Source organism: Manduca sexta, chromosome 3 (genome assembly GCF_014839805.1).
Source record: "Manduca sexta isolate Smith_Timp_Sample1 chromosome 3, JHU_Msex_v1.0, whole genome shotgun sequence".
Taxonomy (NCBI): domain Eukaryota; kingdom Metazoa; phylum Arthropoda; class Insecta; order Lepidoptera; family Sphingidae; genus Manduca; species Manduca sexta.
Genome location: NC_051117.1, coordinates 3,792,827 through 3,814,212, shown reverse-complemented (window position 1 = coordinate 3,814,212; position 21,386 = coordinate 3,792,827). Strand labels below are relative to the sequence as shown.

The following is a 21,386-nucleotide window of genomic DNA, read 5'->3' as shown; positions in this document are numbered from 1 at the left end:
AATAGGTGCTCATTGCATATTTGCTTACCCCCTTATTTAAGCACAAGCGATCTGTTACATTGAACTAATGTAATTTATAATTTCAGACAAACCAAACAGGCCCAACGGCCCCATCGAGGTGGTGGATGTCCGCGCCGAGAAGGCAACTGTCAAATGGCAGAAGCCCGACGACTGGAAGGGATCCGACATCACCGGACACTCTCGAGAAGATGGACATGGTATGCACATTCTAATATACTAATGACCTCAAGTGTTAATTAGCAAAAAGAAATTTTACGCTTTTAGTATATTTAACAAAACTAGACAACATCTTTTAGATTTTTGTTTATGTAAAATTTGTTTATATTTATTCTCGACTTTAATTCCTGCCATACAGTTAGTAATCATTTGACATGAAACCTTACGAAAACTTCAACAACGGTTCCCGGTAGGCCACAAGGCTATGGCATTGCTTTTGTTCATGGGCGACAGATGCTGCTTACCATCAGGCAGACCGATTCCTCTTTACCTACTAAGGCAATAAAAAATATTTATGTAACTTAAAATACGTAACACTATAACAGGACACTGGCAACTGGGTGCCGTGCGGTGAAACCGGTCCGGAACCCACAGAGTTCACGGTGAAGGGTCTCACGCCGAACCACAAGTACAAGTTCAGGGTACGCGCTGTGAACAAAGAGGGTGAATCTGAACCATTGGAGACCGATGGGTTCATCGTTGCTAAGAACCCGTATGGTGAGTGCTTTGCTTTTAGTCTATTTTTCAAAATACTGTAATATAAGAAAATATCTTTGAAATGTTTATGTACTCTAAATATTTTGTCACTGGTTGCTTTTGTGTTCGACTATACTTAGATTTAAAATAAACGAACAAGTTCTTATGAATCCAAGCATAAACTTACCGAAGTTCTTAAAATAACTGCCCATTATTTAATTTGTAATTTCCACAACAAAGTATGTATTTTTTTTAGCACAAATAAAAAATACTCTTCTTTTTTTATTAAAACATGTAACGTAGCATATTTATAGTTTATTTTTATTTGCGATCAGACCCACCAAAGGCGCCTGGCAAACCAACTATCGTTGACTACGACAACATGTCGGTAACTCTCCAGTGGGAGCCGCCAACCGATAACGGTGGTCGTCCAGTACTCGGCTACGTGGTCGAGATGAAGGACAAGTTCTCGCCCGACTGGATCGAGGTAAGAAACAACTTTACAGCAAAATGAGGTAGTAAATTATCAATCTTCAAAAATGTTGGATGAATTTTATCCAGAGCCGTAAAATGTTGCGCTTGAATTAAAAAGATATCTTTGACATTTGACAGTTCTCAGCTGGTTTTTGTTTTGAAAGTTTAAAGTTGTTTGTTTACATTTTTGCCGGCATTATTTCGTAATGTACGGTTATAATAGGTGCAGTCAAATATCATTTTAAATGCCCTAAATACTCTAAACTATCATTGCAATGTATAAATGTCAACCAATCTTGTAAAAAGTGTTATTTTTATTTATTTATCTAGATACTGTTATAGATTACAACTCAGAATGTGCACTACGTTAAAAAATTTTATCGCACCTCTTTACAAATTAATAAAACAAATTACCAACATTTAACTGCCAGTTTCGAAGTATACTTTAACTAACTTAATTATGCACTACAAATGTATAAAAGAAAACAAAAATACTGCCTAAGTATAAGTTAACAACAAATATTGACATACATTAGTAAATCCAGAATTTGACCGTAACTATATTTTGTTAAAATTCCATTCCAACATAATTTTGAATATCATCATAATAAATAAATATTCTACAAGCAATTATGTCCTCAACCTTAACTTTGGAAATTAGGTTCAAGAAAAGCCTTAAAATACTTTTGGGCTGAATAATTACTTGACTACTGCAAGTAGCAAAATCATTTTATTGGTGGAGCCATTTAGCCAGACAAAGTCCTTAACTCAGGATATAGATTACAAATACTGTAGATAACTCTGACCTACTACGACACATTTATTTTCCATCAGGTTGTCAAGACAAATGACACCAAGACAGAGTACAAGGTGGAAGGTCTCAAGGAGAAGATGGTGTACCAGTTCCGTGTGAAGGCTTACAACAAGGCTGGAGTCGGTGAGGCATCACAGCCCACTGACAACCATCTCTGCAAACACAGGAACTGTTAGTATATAATTATTGTATATTCTTTACTAGCAAGAAAATATTCTTGCATTGCATCTTGCCTCGGGAAAAATTATGCTGTAATATTGTCTATTTATTATTGAAAGGGTAAGATGCAAAAGTATGGAACAAAACTGCTCTGATATTGCTGTGATGTTTTAATTTATTTGAATATTTAACTTTACTGTTACTGCATTTCAAGACAAATTTTTATTCTAATAATATTTTTCAGTGAAACCACGCATTGAGCGTAGCACATTCAAGTCAGTCATTATCAAAGCTGGTCGCACTCACAAATGGTCTGTGGATGTCATTGGTGAACCAGCACCAGAGATGACATGGTAAGTAACTTATTATATACTTGTTTATAGGGATAGTGTGATAAGGCAAAGATATGGTACCATAAAGTAATATCACAACATTTACTTATGTTAGATTTTAGTGGATCCCACATAAAAGCTGAAGTGAAAAATAAGTTTTCCAATATTATATTATTATTGTTATATATTCACATACAAAGATAATCCAAATATCATTACCCCAAAAGGTCAAAAGTGTAAAGCCACGAAAATGGGGTAAATGGCTTGGGTGCGGAACAGCGGCATTATCCACACTGCTCTGTATATGGCATACTTCCTATTCTCCCATAATATCTGTCTCGCTTAATCGTCGCTGTTGACAATAAACCGCCCGTGGTGCCGTTAGGGCAACTTCGTCGAATTTAAAGCTCTTGCCAAGGGTATATAGCGCCATGTGTTTATTTTATTTTTATTGGATCGCCAGTGAGTACATTAAGAACAAAAAAAAAATCAAACACTCAAATCGAACTATCGAGTTACAGGCAACCACAAAATAATAAATATTATAATGTATATATGTCTTGTAATGTATTGGGCTAAATAGTTGTTATGAATAAGCAAAGACGGTGACACTGAAATGTTCACACTCGCCGTTGTAGGTTACCCCAAAAATGCACAGATGTCGCCACAAAAAAAATTACATCGCGATGTCAAGTATTCTCCTGCGATTATAGACGTCCGGAGCGAATGCTGGTGAAATCATACTTACCTGGCGTAGGGGACACCGTGATCAACAAGGCGGTTCCCCAGGGCGAGGCCTGTCCATTGCACTGCGGATCGGTTGACTCCCTTGCGATTACCCCTAATGTGGGTAACTCGGACGCGTAATTTTGGTAGTGGGGACTGCGTTCGCGCCGTCCCCCGTATGAATCTTGAAAATCTCAGTCTAAATATTTGTCAAGACATCATATTTTACATAGACACTATACAATTTCTACAACAAATTGCTGTCAGGACTCAAACAAGATACGGTATACAAAACTTGATACAGTTGAAAGTTACACATATCACAATTAAAACAATTTCATATATTTGAAACCATTTGTCGAGGGAAGTCTTATTTGACTAATTTAAATATTAATTATGTGTGTTCAATTGAATGTAATGAAACTGAGACATATGACTGCCATCGAGTAAACTTAATATTTTAATATTTTCTCCGATTATGTAACATGGTATGGTAGAACTTAAAGAAAAAGTAACGGAAGCTATAATGAAATCAATTAACTTTTAAATGTAGAGGCATAAATATAATAAAATTAGAAATTAAATATTATATTATGTATTATTATTTAGACAAATCATGGTCAGTTGCAGTCATTCCGTTAGTTTTATAAGTAAGATGAATATTCATTTTTCCTAAGTACTTCAAAATGATGTCAGAAAAACCCTCTTTCCAATCATATTTTTGTTAGATATAATAACTAATATTTTTTAATAAAAAATAATCCTACATAAAGATAGCATTTAAAAATATATGAATAGAATCTGACAAAAACACATGTGTAATAATGTAGTTAAGTAGCTTTGAAAAAATTAACGTATCTCATGATAACCAGAATAGTTAATTATACATGGTATTACTGAAAATTTTCATTATGGGGTAAATGAAGTTTCGACATTTGCGGATAGATGTCGCGTCAAGAAAAATTACATCGCGATATCAAGATTCTCCGGCGTTTATAGACGTCCGGGGCGAACGTTGGTGAAATCATACTTACCTGGCGTAGGGGACACCGTGATCAACAAGGCGGTTCCCCAGGGCGAGGCCTGTCCATTGCACTGCGGACGGTTGACCCTTGCGATTACCCCTAATGTGGGTAACTCGGACGCGTAATTTTGGTAGTGGGGACTGCGTTCGCGCCGTCCCCCCGTGTTATACTGAAAAGGGTTACCTTAGTAAAGGAAAGGTAAAGGTACCTGGTAAATGTTAGGGTACCTTAGTAATTTCATGTAGGAAAACTGGGCTTACCGTGCAAGACATTGTCTACCAATCAAATTATATCAACTTTAAGCGATTAATTTGAGCAATTAACTGATCTCAAGTATAGGGATAACGCATCCACGCGACGTCTCTATAATATCACTTGAATGTCAATAATATACAATTTTTCATACTTAATATTCTCCATCCTTCCAGGTCTTGGCGCGACAATGTAAAACTAGTAAACACGGAGCGCATCAAGATCGAAAACCAAGAACACCACACCGACTTCACCATCGTGAACGCAGTGCGACGCGATACTGGAAAATACACCCTGCGTGCCGAGAACTGCAACGGTTTTGATCAGGAGACTGTGGAACTGACCGTACTGAGCAAACCCAGCGCGCCTAAAGGTCAGTTTTGAATTTTTAACGTTTTATTGAAGTTTGAATTCATAGAACGGTTTTACGTAGGTTTTTATACTGGCTGATATTTTTGGGCAGTATTAAGAAATATTATAAGCTATTTCGATAATACTGGTATATATACTAGGTTCGGTTATTTACAGCCACATGTATATATTTTTTCGGGATAAAATTAGTAAATAATGTTAGATCATTAAAAATTTCAAATCTTTTTGCAAATCTTACTGTTGGGCTCAAAATATTTTCTCTTCCTATAAAACAATTTATACCTAAATTTATTAATCTTAATAGAGTCATTCGGCTAAAAATACAAAAATAAAAAACAACAGTTTGACATGAATTCTTTACCTTAGATGATAAATAAAACATATTATTTACTATCTTCTCATGTTTATGTTTTTTCGAATAGGCCCGTTGGAAGTATCGGACGTGCACGCCGAGGGATGCAAGGTCAAATGGGAGAAGCCAGAGGACGATGGCGGCTCGCCGGTCAAGGAGTACGAGGTCGAGAAAATGGACCTCGCCACCGGCAAGTGGGTCAGGGTCGGAAGGTAAGCATTTAAATAGGATTTTATTTTTGTAGGGGATTTAAGAGATATTGATAGGTGATAGTAATTTATATAAGTATTTTACCTTAAACTACCTCTATGAAAAAACACCATCTCGAATTTCTACAAAGAAAAAACCAACTAAATTATTTTTACAATATAACAATTTCTTTACTCCTGTATTCAGAGTTGCTGGCGACAAGAAGCCCCTGGAGATGGAGGTGACTGGCTTAGAGCCTGGCCACCAGTACAAGTTCAGGGTGACGGCTGTGAACGACGAGGGCGACTCCGAGCCGCTCGAGACGGAACGCGGCACGCTCGCCAAGAATCCGTTCGGTGAGATATCATAGTACTTGAAATAATGTAGTGCTTTTAAATGAAGTCTGTAGATGAAAGCTAGATCCTTTTGATTACTTGATGATAAACCATAGGTCAGATTACCGCCATTTCAATACCAAAAAATGTCTATACCCAGATGTTAAATATAGTAATTAAAAAACAGAAATTAAATAAAAATCTTATCCCCCGTAAATGTAAGGGACTTCCAAATGTTTAAACCAAAAGCTGTAAGAGTTCACTGAATAAGCACTAAATTATATGAAATTGGTAAAGAAACTCTATGATTTATTTATAGGCGACTGTGATATGGAATTTTACGTTTATCTTATATATTTCGTGTTATTGGTAAAAAATACATGCACCCCTACCTATAATACAAGTCCTGGGTGTCAGTACTAACCCACTGCTGGACACAGGCCTCCCCTAATCTTACCTATAAATAAGGGGTTTATTGCCCCAACTTATAATCTGTTTGTCCACCAGATGTATCTGAAAAGCCACAGAACGTGGAAGTGGCTGACCACGATAACCAGAGCGCTGAGATCAAATGGGAACCGCCGAAGGATGATGGCGGTGCTCCGGTGCTTAAGTACATCGTCCAGAAGAAACCCAAGGGCGGCGACTGGGAGAACGCTGGAGAGGTAATTTTGATATGGAGTAATGAGCATTTGTCAAAATTATAGGAGCAATGAAATAGGTTTTACGAAATATTGTCACGAATTTTCCTGTATTATCTGTCTTTTATTTTTTAATAAATTCGTTTTATCATATAATATATTATAGAATTATTGTGTTAGACAAAAAAAAACATATTTGATACATAATCATATGGGGTATGTTTTTTGGGGTAAATATATTAAATGAACCTATATGGAATATTCGAGTAACAATCATAAAATGAAATAAAACAAAAAAGAAATCAAATTATTTTCAACACTGAATGAACCATTAATATAATATTTATAGAATGAACCTTAAGTAGTTTTAAATAAAATTGAAATTTGTTAACTGTTTATTCCATAAAAATATATCACATTTATACAGCATGTTCAAAATACTTAAAATAAACATTATTAAAATATTTTTAGTGGGATTTTAGTTAACACATAATTATCCTCTTCTCTATCTGCAGGTACCTGGAAACCAGAACTCCGCTAAAGTCGAAGGTCTGCCCGAGGGCAGCGAGTACCAGTTCCGCGTGATCGCCGTCAACAAGGCTGGACCCTCGGAGCCCTCCGAGCCGACCAAGATGACTACCATCAGGCACAAGTCACGTAAGTCACATACCAGACAATGACTGAGGGATAATACTGAAAAGATCTTATTTTTGAGTACGTCATAACAATACTTATAAATCATTTTGACACTCCCGCGCTGCATTTAGAGTTTAAAAGGGATAATAAAGTCAAAAACATGACGGCTAGTACTAATCTGGTCTAGGGCGGCCAACACAGTAATTAGCTACTACAAGTTGATTTAAAATAATCTCTTCTTCTTTCGTTTTACAAGTTTGATATATTTAACGATGTTGTGTTGTGAAATTGTAAAAGATTACTAAGTTAAATTAACTATATCTTAGGTATGGTAGGAAACTGTTATAGAAACTTCTTAGTAATTAAACGATTGATATATATGTACTACGTACTAGATTTGGCGTTCTGAACGTTCACTGTGTTCAACTGAATTAAACTGCAATCTATTCAAACTGACTTTAGTATGGTCAACATTGACAGCTTGTGGTTGTGTACGGAGTCATGACATACGAAATCGAGTCTAAGTGTAAACCGGGATTTGAATAAAAAATATCAGTCAAATAAGTAAAATAATTAGTTGTTCAAGTGAATAAATTGGTTATAACAGTGACGTTTTGGTTGCCATTTTAGTTCAGATTTTGAACAAATAGTTTATATGGACGTTCGTGTCTAGAAATACGTCAGTGAATTAAACCTGATCTATCCTAAATAATGTTGTTTGCAGTGAAACCGCGTATCGACCGCACGAACCTGAAGGCTCTCGCCGTCCGCGCCGGCAAGCCGATCTTCTTCGACGTCAATGTCAAGGGTGAACCCGCACCCAAGGTGCAGTGGTTCCAGAAGTGGAAGGCGGACGAGAAGGAGGTATGGAGTTGTCTTGTGAAATGTAGATTGTTACGATGAGTATTGATAGTTATTTATTTGTGGTCTTGATTGTCAATTTAGATATTCCCGTTTGACCTTTGTAACCGACCTCAAAAAAGGAGAAGGTTGTCAATTCGACTGTATTATTTTTTTATGTTTGTTACCTTAGAAATTTTGGCTGGGTGACCCGATTTTGACGATTCTTATTTTATTTGAAAGCTGGTGCTTCCCTTGTGGTCCCTTAAAATTGAAGTTGAGGCCAAAATTGTTTTTATATAAAAATATTTTAACAAGTTCCAAAAGCGAACGTACGCAAGGCCGTGAAATTACGATCACCTTAATAATAAATAAAAAAGACACCAAAATTATGAACAGAAAACAAGCCGTTTACATACCTGCAAAGTTATATACTTTGCCTTAGTACATTTCCTTCAGGATTATAATGTACTAACTATTGTATTTTGTATCAATCCTCGATACTTTTGTAATTTCATCGACTATAATTTACTATTTCACACCAACAGGTGACAGAGAACGTAATCAACGTGGACTATAACACTAAACTGGACGTTAAGGAGTCTGTACGCGCTATGACCGGCACGTACCGTATCCTAGCAACGAACGAGCACGGCACAGACGAGGCTGAGGTCGAGATCACAGTGCTGTCGGCTCCTGGCAAGCCTGGTGGTCCACTCAAGGTCGCCGATGTTACCAAGAACGGCTGCAAGCTGGCCTGGAAGAAGCCTGAGGACGATGGAGGTGGGTTTTTGTGGTTTATCGATGTCGATAGTTTTATGTTAAGGTTAATATATCGATATTTTGCTGTATGTATATTAGTCTATTGAATTAAATCCTCATTGAATGACAATAAATATATACAAACTCCGTTTAATCGATAATCAATATTACAATCGAATGTATCGAATCGATAATTCAACCGTAAAATAAATCTTTATACAGGCAAACCAGTCACCGGTTACATGGTGGAGAAGTTGAACAAGGCCACAGGCCGCTGGGTGCCGGTCGGAAAGACCGACGACACCGAGATGGAGATCAAGGGTCTGCAGGAAGGCGAGGAGTACGAGTTCAGGGTTAAGGCTATCAACGACGAGGGAGAATCCGAGCCGCTGAAGACCGACCACTCGATAATCGCCAAGAACCCTTACGGTGAGTATATACAAGTCCTGTAATATAATCTGGTGGACTCCTCACCTACTGGGTTTAGGCCTTAGTCTACCACGCTGGTCTAATGCGGGTTAACGGATTTCCCATACCTTGAAAGATCAAAGAGTATTACCAATTAATTTGGTGATAAAACTACAATAGCTTGTTCGAGGAAACTGATATGTCCCGGATTGATATTGTTCGAAGATAAAAACATATTGGACAGTGATCTTTGCTTTAGTAGACTGGGAATTTTAATTTTATTATGCAGACATATTTGGCTAATGATTAACCGACTTTAATAAAAACTGAGGTTGTCAATTCGATGCTTACTTATTTTTATATTATGGATATTTTCTTTAACTATCCTAATTTCCAGATATTCCCGGCAAACCCTCGGTGCCGACCCTGGAGGACTGGGACGTGGACCGCGTGGACCTCAAATGGGAGGCGCCGAAGAACAACGGTGGCGCGCCCATCACCGGCTACATCATCGAGAAGAAGGAGAAGTACGGACAGTGGACCGAGGCTCTGGTCACCACGGTATGTGATAATGAGTTTTATGTTGGGGATGGAATGTTTGTTTTTGCTTGCTGAGTTATAGTTAGTTACATATTAATCGAAATAATCGATTATATTTATCGATATTAATGTGGTACACAATGTCTTTAGTATGGATCCCATCTGTATACATCTTTGTATACAAAGTTTAAAATACATAAATAAGATGTAATGATGGTACTATCTGTATTACCCATTAGCAGTCTAGTTGACAATGGATACAGCATTAACTACTCATAATACATACAAATTTGTAATACATATCAAAATATGCGACATAATCCATCACAAACCATCATTTGCCTAGACCTAAAAAATAACAAATGTAATTGACATGCTTTCCGTAACGATAAAATATATATAGAGATGTGCTATAAAATCGAGAATTGAAACTCCAAGACAAAACCTATTTTAATAGGCATTTATAAACACCTCTTTTATTTCCAACAGACTCCAGAATGCAAGGCCCGCGTGCCGGACCTGAAGGAAGGCAATGTGTACCAGTTCCGAGTCCGTGCTGTGAACAAGGCAGGCCCCGGAGAACCGGGCGACGCCACGCAGCCGCATACTGCCAAGGCACGATTCTGTGAGTAAACCTCTTTTATTGGAATTTTGTTTTTTTTACGATTATGATTTTATTTATGTTTTTTACGGTATCTTGTTACATGGCTTCAAATAAGTGCTTTATTATTATTATTTATTTTATATAAAAAATGTACATATTAATTATATGGCGCCATATTTGTGCCGGTCATCGAGGAATGCATTTAGTTTGTCGATATTTTTCTTGATCTTCATCACACTTCACATTGAAATTTGTGAAATTAATTTTCACTGCCAAATCATCATCATCATCATCATCTCAGCCACAAGAAGTTCACTGCTGAACATAGGCCTCCCCCAAGAATCTCCACGTCCTTGCCAAATATGTATATATTTTGTTATACTATGCTTGCCGATTTTTGTACAAATATCTAATTGTAAATTTCTAACAGTGAAACCGCACATCAACCGCGACAAGATGGTCGCCATCCGCGTACGCGCCGGCACCACTATCAAACTGGACGTCGACATCAGAGGCGAACCTCCACCGACCAAGACCTGGAGCTTCGCCAAGAAGGTAGGTTATCATTGAAAAATTGTAGTTTGCATCGACTACAAAGTAAAATGTATTTCCATTTAGAATATTTTATGATGCTTTGAAATTGAAATGTGTATAGGTTTTATCGATATATTCTGAGAGGATTTTAAATAATAGTGCGTATGTATTTATCGATAAAATTATGAATATATTTTTAATTAATCGATAACTCAAAAACACTGCATTTGATATCTTGTTTTGGTTGTGTAAGCATAAGTTGAAATTGAAAAATAAAAAACAGTATCGATAATTCAAATTACTTTAAAACCTTTTGACTATTAAAACTAAATAATAATAACTGGATTTTTAATATTATTAAATAAATTAATTTAAACGGATTTTTTTTATTTTTTATATAATTTATTAAATACAGAGGAATCATAGATTCAACTAATGTCAATAATCCCAGGTCCTGGAAACCGGCCCCGGCGTCAAGATCGAGAACGAGGACTACAACACGAAGCTGCAAATCTTCGAATCTTCGTGGAAGAACACCGGTATCTACACGCTCAAGGCTGAGAACGACTCTGGAGTCGACGAGGCTACAGTCGAGATTACTGTTTTGGGTATGTATATATACTATATATAAAAGATGGTCAAAAGTCTGTTTCACTACCAAGAATATTTATTTCTTTAACTGTTAATAGTTATAAAAGTTGGCGGTGTGATACCTCCGTGCCTTAGAAATTGTGTAAATCCGTTAGTACTGCGCCTGATTCTCTCCGATCACCACCAGTTTAAGTGGAATATAAAGAATAAGGGCGTATAAAAAAAAAGAAAAAACCATAAATTTCATGGTCTTTAAATATTAAAATTACCGTATGAATGAATATAAAAGAAAAATGTTTTTATTTTTTTTCTATAACCTAATGTGAGAATATCATGTAGTTTGTAATCTTTTATTTTATCAAGAGATATTTACACATTAAGAATTGTACTAATAAATTATTATCATATTCCAGACAAACCAGGCAAACCCGAAGGCCCGCTGGAAGTGTCTGACGTCCACGCCGAACACGTGAAGCTGAGCTGGAACAAGCCCAAGCACACCGGCGGGCTGCCGCTCAGCGCGTACGTGGTGGAGAAGATGGACACCATCACTGGCAAGTGGGTGCCGGCTGGCACCGTCGAACCTGATACCACTGAGGCTACTGTTACTGGTATGTTGTTATAAATAAGTGGTATGAGATATGTTGGTGTTGTGTGGCATGTACGCCAGTTATTAGGTTTATGTAGGATGTTTAAGAATATAGTTATTATGGTGTTAAAATGAATTAAAAGTTCGATCAGATATGCGCGTTTAGAGGGAAAATAAAAATATGTTTATTGAATTTATTATGGTATATTTTTCGCATTTTATCGAATCAAGATTGCTTAATAAAATTAAATTCATCAACTAAAGCAATGACAAATCTTTACTTTCTTTGAAATTAATGAATATCTAATCTAGTTATTCATATTTTCATTTAAGCTCTCAAGTATTTCTACAACACAGCCTTTTTTTTACTTTTTTTATTTTTTTTTTTCAAATGATTCGACTATGCGTTTGTTTAATTATCGATTCATTTATAAGCAACATCACTATTGTGATATACAGAAGTTATTAGGGGTGGGGGGAGTTCTACGCTAACAATACAGGTTTAATTTATCGATATTTTTTTCCAACAGGCCTAGAGCCCGGTCACTCATACCAGTTCAGAGTGAAGGCTCTGAATGAGGAAGGCGAATCGGAACCGCTGGACACGGACCACGCGACCCTCGCGAAGAACCCGTACGACGTCCCGGCGCCTCCAGGTCTTCCAGACATTGTGGACTGGGACGAGAAGTCGGCCAAGCTCAAGTGGGAGCCGCCTATTCGAGACAATGGCGCCCCTATTACTGGATACGTTATCGAAGTCATGGATAGAGATAAGGGCGAGTTTGTTAAGGTGAGGTTTTGATAAATTATGGATTTGCAGGTTTCTATTTATGCAGTAGTTTATGATTAAGCTAATGGAACGTTAGTGTTTATTTTTTAGTAGTGGTCATACTATCGATGTATTTATTTACTATATAGGCATACAATCATTAAGTTGTATTGTCAAGCATTAATGATTTATTCTTGCTTCTGCGAAGTCCTCGAAACGTCGAGAGAAAAGTAAAAATAAAAAACTGCGATTAAATCTAAAAACTAGTTTTATATCGATGGTTGTATTGTCAAGGTGTAAACTTTGGAATGGACATAATGCCATTTTTGATACTCGGTAAAACATTTGAATAGGATTAGGAGCATTTAATAATAATTATTGGCTTTTGATACCTTTAGCTGTAAGTTCAAACTCATAGTGCTAATATAATTTTGTATTTTGCCCACAGGCCGCCGAAGTCCAAGGCAACATCTGTCAAGGCACCGTGCCTAGGCTGGAAGAGGGCAGCCAGTACCAATTCCGAGTACGCGCCATCAACAAGGCCGGTCTTTCAGAACCTTCGGAGAACACTCACTGGCACACTGCTAAGCCACGGTTCTGTAAGTATTATAAAAGCTAAAGAAAACGGTTTAGAAATACGAACCTTATACACCATTATTAAGATTTGGAATTGTTTGAATTGTTTACTAGTTGAACAGTTTTTATTGTACTAAATAAAATATACGATGAGTGAATGATGTGAATATAAAGTCGATAAATTATAATAAGACTTAACATCTCATGTCTCAGGATGACGAGCGCAGTGGAATACCCAACAATACTTTGTAACTCAAGGTTTTGGATAGTGTTTCTACTGTTTATGTGCGGTCGTATCGTATCTGGCGAACGGTTAGCTCGTCACGTCATTCAAAGCAATAAAAAATAAATGATCTCTGGATGATATTTTCCCTGAACTGTAATTTATTCTCATCGGGTTTTTACATACTATTAGTATCCTATTTACTTTTATCTCCATTCCAAATTTTAATATCTAATATTAGAAACTTAAAAATAATTATCGACTTTTAAATTCCAGTGAAACCAAAGATCGACCGCACCAACCTGAACCCTATCACGGTGAAGGCTGGTCTGCCGGTCTCCCTGGACGTGAAAGTGTTCGGCGAACCGCCCGCCACTGTCACCTGGCACTTCAAGGGCGAGGAGTTGAAGAACAGGTAAATTATGTTTAATAATCTATACTATTATATAAAGCTGAAGAGTTTGTTTGTTTGTTTGTTTGTTTGTTTGTTTGAACGCGCTAATCTCAGGAACTACCAGTTCAAATTGAAAAATTCTTTTTGCGTTGGATAGCCCTTTGTTCGTGGAGTGCTATAGGCTATATATCATCACGCTATACCCAATAGGAGCGGGGCAGTAATGGCTAATCTCAGGAACTACCGGTCCAAACTGAAAAATTCTTTTTGTGTTGGATAGCCCTTTGTTCCTGGACTGCTATAGGCTATATATCATCACGCTATGACCAATCGGAGCGGAGCAGTAATGAAACATGTTGCAAAAACGGGGAAAAATTATTAGTTTTGAGACCTTCCGTTGCGTGCGCTGCGTAAACGGTTAAAGTTATGCAACAATGATGTATGACGGGATTATTCCTCTTAAAAAGTTCTAAAAAATATATTATAAAACAAAAGTCCCCCGCTGCATCTGTCTGCCTGAACGTGTTAAACTCAAAAACTACTCAACGTATTAAGATGAAATTTGGTATGGAGACAGTTTGAGAGGCTCCCGGGAAACTACTACTTTTATAACGGAAAACTTTAGCCTGAAAAACTGTATAACACGGGCGGAGCCGCGGGCAAAAGCTAGTATAATAATAATTATATCAGCCCTGTATTATATACTTGCCCACTTCAGCAGTGGGCTCGGGCCTCCTCTACTACTGAGAGGGATTAGGCCTTACTCCACCACGCTGGCCTAGTGCGGATTGGTAGACTTCACACACCTTCGAAATTCCTATAGAGAACTTCTCAGATGTGCAGGTTTCCTCACGATGTTTTCCTTCACGGTTAAAGCGAACGATAAATTCACAAAGAATACACACATGATTTTAGAAAAGTCAGAGTTGTGTGCCCTTGGGATTTGAACCTGCGAACATTTGTATTGGCAGGCCGTTCCAAACCCAACTAGGCTACCGCCGCTTTTAAAATTTTGTTGAGTTATTAGTGTTTTTTAGTACTCTCATAGTGGCCCACGTGTGTCGCGTTCCGGGATCAGTATATCGGTCTAACAGGCCGGCATGATTGTGTCTGCCGAGTGGTGATCGTTTCTCGTCAGGCATTATATTTGACAACACTCTACTTACCAGGTGCACTGGGGTCAATTTGCCTTGCATGTCTAAAAAAATATGTAACTTTTATTTGATAGTGTAAGATGTTTCAAAGAAATATAATAAAGTTATAAATTCAATCGTTAAAATATCGTCATCGAGTCGATTTATTTTAATAAGTTTAATATTGAATCGATATTTTGTAGATAAATATTATACTAGGATACAGCTTACTCGATAGACTTTTATTATGGGTAAAATCACGTATAATTACAAACTCTTTTGTAGTATCGATTATATTAAAATTATTAAATTTGCAAACACGGTTATTACATTAATCGATGTTTTGTAACAATATAAAATTATAATATATTGACAAAATGATTTCACTGAGTAATTATAAAATAACTTAACGTCATTAGGGAGAACCTGGAGATCATCAACGTGGACTACAACACCAAGTTCCTGATGACGAAGAGCAAGCGCGCGAACACCGGCGTTTACGTCATCAAGGCGAAGAACGAGGTCGGAGAGGACGAGGCTGAGGTCGAGATTACTATCCTCGGTGAGTGTAGAACAATCTAGAAATAGTTCCTATATGATATAAAGGAAATGCGAAAAAAAATTAAAGAGGATAATAATGTGAAAAGAATCTAAAATATAAAAAATGGGGGCGTACGACAATTTTATTATTGTAAAATATTTTTATTATTATAAAATACATTTCGATTGTCGATTTAATCTCATAAAGTGAGATGTTCATGAGAAGTGCTATCTCGATAAAATCGGCAACGAATTAATCATCGTGGAGTTTTATTCCAGCTCGAACTCACTTCACCAATAATCTCAATAAAGTTACATTTTCCATCTCAAATGCCAGCCTAAATAACATTTTTATACTGTATATCGATATAAAATTTACACATCCCTGATTATAACATTCCAATGTCCAGGCAAGCCATCCAAGCCCAAGGGTCCGTTGGAAGTGGCGGACGTGACAAAGAACGGCTGCACGCTGTCGTGGCAGAAGCCCGAAGACGACGGCGGCGCGCCCATCGAGTACTACGAGATCGAGAAGCTCGACCCGCTTACTGGTAAGAAAAAATATCATTGGTATCGGAAAATAATATAATTTTGATTTAATGTTATTAGACCTTTATCATACGTTTGAATTGATCAACGCAAGTTTAAACAAAAACAGTCGTCTTCTGTCTCTGTAAATCCATATTTTTAAGTGAATAAAAAATCTGAGAGTTTCTGTTTAGTTTCAGAACGGCTTTATCAGGTGGGAATTTTGATTAAAAAAATTAAGTGATAGATTGTAGTTTATAAAAAATATTCAACTTATTAAATATTGCTTTGTCTGTCGTGTACACATTTTTATATAATCGATTTTTTTCTACAGGACAATGGATTCCGTGCGGTACCGCCAAGGACACCAAGGCGAACATCACCGGCCTCTCTGAAGGCAAACCTTACAAGTTCAGGGTCAAGGCCGTCAACAAGGAAGGCGAGTCCGAAGAACTCGAGACCGAGAAACCGATCATCGCCAAGAATCCGTTTGGTAAGATATCTTAAATTTGAATCATTATATTGTGAGGTGCTTCAAAAATACTTGAAGAGAAGGCAATTTTAGGCAATATTTATTTTCAATACAAATACGAATTATATTATAGACTTTGAGATATAAAAAGTATTTAAATTAATTTAATCTAAAATCGATAAGTTTTGTTCTAACAGGTTTATCGATTCTTGGTATGATTTTATTTTATCGATACAAAATTAAAATTTTACACTTTTCTAATAAATACCATTATTAAATTTAGTTTGTAGTTTTTAATAATTTTTGTTTCCCCTTCAATGTCCAATATCGATAATTTATTAATTCATAATCTTTCATCGACATTAAAATACTTTGACATATCTTTTATAATTATTTTTTATTCCCAGACGAGCCCGGCAAACCTGGCCGTCCTGAACCCCGCAACTGGGACAAGGACTTCGTCGACCTGGAGTGGTCTCCACCGAAGGACGACGGAGGCGCCCCCATCACCGGATACATCGTACAGAAGAGAGAGAAGGGTGGAAGGTATGTCTTAAATATAGTGTTGGTTCACTTGTGTTGAATGGTATTAAATCGTCGATTGTTTTGTTTTCATGCTTATAGATTGGTATCGATAGTAAGTACAAGTATCACGAATAACTATTTGTATACTTATGTATTTTTGGTTTTAAAAATCTATCCCCCTTATTCATAGACGTTTTTTATTTAAGAACGGAGCTTTGCTGTGATAACAAGTCTGTTTCTTAGCTTTTTTTATCTGGCGGCTTGCTATTTGTTCAGCTTTGATTATCTGACAGCCAACTAGATTCAAGTTGTATCTCAATATTAGCCAATCACAACGGCCCTATGTCTATGCACTACGAAGGCTGCCATGCCGTCAGCACTGAAACACAGACTGGTTATCACAAAAATGCTCCGTCCTTAGATAAAAAACGTCTATGAATAAGGGGGTATATCTATAATACTTAACATATGCTATACTGCACCAAAACATTCCTTACATCCTAAATGCAACACTATATATCTGCAAAACTACTCTTTTTTTTTCATATTCAGTATAAATCACTATTTATTTTTCATCTTTCCCGCAGGTCATGGCAAGACTGCCTTAAGACGACCGGTGACAGGCCGACAGGCCGCGTGACCGACGTCGAAGAGGGACACGAGTACGAGTTCAGAGTTATCGCGCTCAACAAGGCCGGACCCTCCGAGCCATCGGACGCTAGCAAGTCCGTTATTGCTAAACCACGCTTCTGTAAGTATTGGCATATATTTATTTAAATTAAAGGAATAACTGAACTAGGGCTACACACGTCTTCACAAATAATACTATGACAACGCCGAACGCATACTGTCAGCAATTTCATAATCTTTTTTTACTTTTTTTAGATTTGTTTATCTCATATGCAACTGAAGTAGTTTGGTGTTATATATTTTAATAAATTATCGAGCATCATATACTAAAATTAAACCTACGTTGATTGAATATACGAAATAAAAAACTGTAGATATAATTCCAAAAGAAAATCACTTAAAAGTCAAATACTTAACCTCAATTTTCCCTACAGTGGCACCAAAGATCGACCGCAAGAACCTGCAAAAGAGGAAGATCAAGGTCGGCCAGCCTCTCAAGTTCGAAGCCGACGTCAAGGGTGAACCCGAACCTACCATTACATGGACCTTCAACGGCACAGTCCTCAAGAGCGATGAGAGGCTGAAGATCGAGAATGCTGAGTACCACACATCGTTCGTACGCCAGAAGATGACTAGAACCGATGCTGGAAAGTACACCGTCACTGCCAAGAACGATTCTGGCACTGATACTGTTGATATTGAGGTCGAGGTGGTCAGCAAACCATCGAAGCCTAAGGGACCTTTGCAGGTGGGTTACGATGAAAAATATTATATCACTATAAAATATGTAATAATAAACAGCATAGTTGTCAGTAACATGTTTAATGATCAATATTTTCCGAGAATTAAGTATATCGATTTTGTTTTTCAAATCAATTGTTGATTCTGATATACGCATGTCCTTTATTATAGTAAATTAATACGCGTAAATAGAACTTATAATTGTTTATACTACGAATCTAATATCTAAAAAGTTGTTCATTCCCATTCAAAACATTTAAAAGTACAATTTTTTCTAAGCTAACCTAACCTAACCTAATAATCTCCAGGTATCAGACGTCAAAGCGGACGGCTGCAAGCTCAAATGGGAGCCTCCAGAAGACGACGGCGGCGAACCCGTCGAGAGCTACGTGGTGGAGCGCATGGACACGGAGTCGGGACGCTGGGTGCCAGTGTGCACCACTAAGACTCCCGAGGCTGACGTCACGGGCTTGAACGAGGGCAAGGACTACCTGTTCAGAGTGAAGGCGGTCAATCCTGAGGGAGAGAGTGAGCCGCTCGTTACTGAAACGGCTACTACAGCCAAGAATCCCTATGGTGAGATTTTTTTTAACATGTTAGGCACTGAAAAATAGTAGAATGTTTATCAATTATTTACTTTGAAGTTTAAAACGGAAGACGTATACTGTAGGTATTGTTATCAGAAATGATGTATGATATAAAAACATCTTTGTGGACTATTAGGACCAACTATTACATTCCATCAGTATATCGATACTTAACTGACTCGATACTCGATACTAAATGACTTAACGATGGTATAATATTTTTGATATTATCGAATTTATTAATTTTGCCTATAACTAGTCGACCAACTGGCCTAAAACAATCCCAATCTATCTCCCAGGCGAACCCGACGCGCCCGGCAAGCCTGAGTTCAAGGACTGGAGCAAGGAGCACGTGGACCTCAAGTGGGAGAAGCCCGCCAACGACGGTGGCGCCCCCATCACTGCCTACATTGTCGAGAAGAAGGACAGAGACACCGGCAAGTGGGTGAAGGCCGCTGAGGTGAGAACTGAGCATTTTTATATGCAACTAGCTTTTGCTCGCGGCTTCACCCGCCTTAAAGGAGTTTCCCGGGAAAGAAGTACTTATAACCTTCCCAGGGTCTTAAACTATCTCCGTACCAAATTTCATAAAAAATCGTTCAGTAGATTTTCAGAAAATCGATAACATACAGACAGAGAACAAAGGGGACTTTGTTTTATATATATATTGTTGATAGTTCTAAATGAGCGGATTTGATTGGTCGTTTTTAAATTTCTATGTTTTAAAACGATTAACCAATTAATTAATCAAAATTTGTATATTTAGAAATTCGTATATTAATATTATGAAAACCGTTAAATTTGAAGCAACAAAGCAATTTAAATTTAATTGTACAAATACCAATATAACTGAAACAATTACTTTAATTGACCCCTTAAAATTGATAGTCATAATTTTTTTTTTACACTTTCTAAGCCCATTTCCTTCCGCCGCAGGTGCCCGGCAACAAGACCGAGGCTCGTGTGCCAGACCTGATCGAGGGCAAGACATACCAGTTCCGAGTGAAGGCAGTCAACAAAGCTGGACCGGGTAAACCGTCCTCGCCTACCGAAAACCTGCTGGCTAAGGACAGGTTTGGTAAGTGTTTGGTCCTAATTTTTATTACAATTTTTTATAATCAGAGTCGATAGGAAAGTTATTTTTGATGTATGCCACTCACTAATATTCATGTCGTTATACGTATTAAAAAAATATATAATTATTTCCATTGTAATACAAAAATGTCCTAAAAAGAATAGTAGCAAACATTTGTCAAACTCAAACACAAACTTTTGCCAAAAATAATCATATGTTTTTGTCGAACAGCCCCGCCGAAGATCGACCGCACGAACATGCGCGATATCACCATCAAGGCTGGCCAGCACATCAGGCTTGACGTCAAGGTCAGCGGTGAACCGCCACCAACCAAGACATGGTAAGTACCATCAGATTAATTTCGTTTATTTTTATTGTATATTTCTCACCAAGATGGTTTTCGATTAAGTATCAAAGGAATCACAATAATTTCAAATTTTTTCATTAAACTTTTGGGTACACTTGCACTTATAATTTTGAAGGATATAAAAATAATGCCTGGCCATGCATGGGCCATTTCGGAAATATAATTGTGATATTTTTCATTCAATTACTCCAACACTAATCATTCGACAAATTTGCGTCCAAAATTAATCCAAAGCATAATACCACAAGAGATCAGTTCGACATTCCCTTAATCTTAATCGTAATCGGAATTGACCTTGTCCAGGTTCCACAATAAAGAGAGGCTGTCGCCCCGCGAAGACCTCTCCATCGACGTGGAAGACTACAAGACCAAGTTGTCTGTGGTCATCGCGTCGCGCAAGCACAGCGGCACTTACGTATTAAAGGCTGAGAACAGCAGCGGTAAAGACGAGGCCACTATTGAGATCAAGGTCCTCGATGTACCGGCCAAGCCTGAAGGACCTTTGAAGGTAAATATTTTGTTCGGATGGAGGCACGTGTAGATGAATTATAAGTTGATTAGATAAATTTCCAAATGGTAGATTTAATTTTATCCGTGGTGCTTTATAACGAGCTTATCTAGTTGTAAACGTCTATATCCTTGAGGTTAAATCGCCTCCTTACATCATGATTTTGTCACCCGCATTGCTCTGGAGGGAAGTGGACAATTAATATTTCCAACTCCTCCCTATCTTTCTATTTGATTAATTTCGTTGTGGGATAATGACATATTAGTTTTCCCTGAGACTCGCCGAGCTTCACTGCTCGGTGTCATAAAATGCGTGCCACTGCTGATCCTGGCTTACAGGAGTTATAGTAGTGGGTGTGAGGGCGGGAAAGTCTCAAAAATGGAAGATAGGAAATTTTGTAATATCGATAAAGTTAGCAGATATATAATC

At 37.4% G+C, this 21,386-nt stretch overlaps 1 protein-coding gene and 2 non-coding genes across 3 annotated transcripts in view; all 3 read left to right on the top strand.

Moving 5' to 3' along the window:
* The window catches only part of LOC115456032 (twitchin), an 81,806-nt gene extending 60,816 nt beyond the window's left edge, over positions 1 to 20,990 (top strand). The window contains 33 exon segments of the mRNA XM_037438538.1: positions 87 to 198; positions 200 to 218; positions 564 to 735; positions 1,050 to 1,201; positions 2,023 to 2,173; positions 2,406 to 2,514; positions 4,673 to 4,869; positions 5,291 to 5,432; positions 5,617 to 5,765; positions 6,252 to 6,409; positions 6,901 to 7,042; positions 7,746 to 7,885; positions 8,410 to 8,644; positions 8,846 to 9,052; positions 9,429 to 9,592; positions 10,061 to 10,196; positions 10,606 to 10,730; positions 11,161 to 11,317; positions 11,714 to 11,911; positions 12,420 to 12,679; positions 13,107 to 13,257; positions 13,734 to 13,872; positions 15,404 to 15,546; positions 15,935 to 16,075; positions 16,387 to 16,545; positions 16,932 to 17,070; positions 17,637 to 17,800; positions 18,114 to 18,427; positions 18,729 to 18,996; positions 19,307 to 19,467; positions 19,944 to 20,085; positions 20,314 to 20,422; positions 20,753 to 20,990. Coding sequence (XP_037294435.1) covers positions 87 to 198; positions 200 to 218; positions 564 to 735; positions 1,050 to 1,201; positions 2,023 to 2,173; positions 2,406 to 2,514; positions 4,673 to 4,869; positions 5,291 to 5,432; positions 5,617 to 5,765; positions 6,252 to 6,409; positions 6,901 to 7,042; positions 7,746 to 7,885; positions 8,410 to 8,644; positions 8,846 to 9,052; positions 9,429 to 9,592; positions 10,061 to 10,196; positions 10,606 to 10,730; positions 11,161 to 11,317; positions 11,714 to 11,911; positions 12,420 to 12,679; positions 13,107 to 13,257; positions 13,734 to 13,872; positions 15,404 to 15,546; positions 15,935 to 16,075; positions 16,387 to 16,545; positions 16,932 to 17,070; positions 17,637 to 17,800; positions 18,114 to 18,427; positions 18,729 to 18,996; positions 19,307 to 19,467; positions 19,944 to 20,085; positions 20,314 to 20,422; positions 20,753 to 20,990 — 5,393 coding nt within the window.
* LOC119189739 lies at positions 3,234 to 3,395 on the top strand. The gene has a single exon (XR_005112580.1). It is a non-coding gene; the product is annotated as a U1 spliceosomal RNA (small nuclear RNA).
* LOC119189750 lies at positions 4,246 to 4,404 on the top strand. Its single transcript, XR_005112588.1, has one exon. It is a non-coding gene; the product is annotated as a U1 spliceosomal RNA (small nuclear RNA).
* Positions 20,991 to 21,386: the final 396 nt, after the last annotated feature.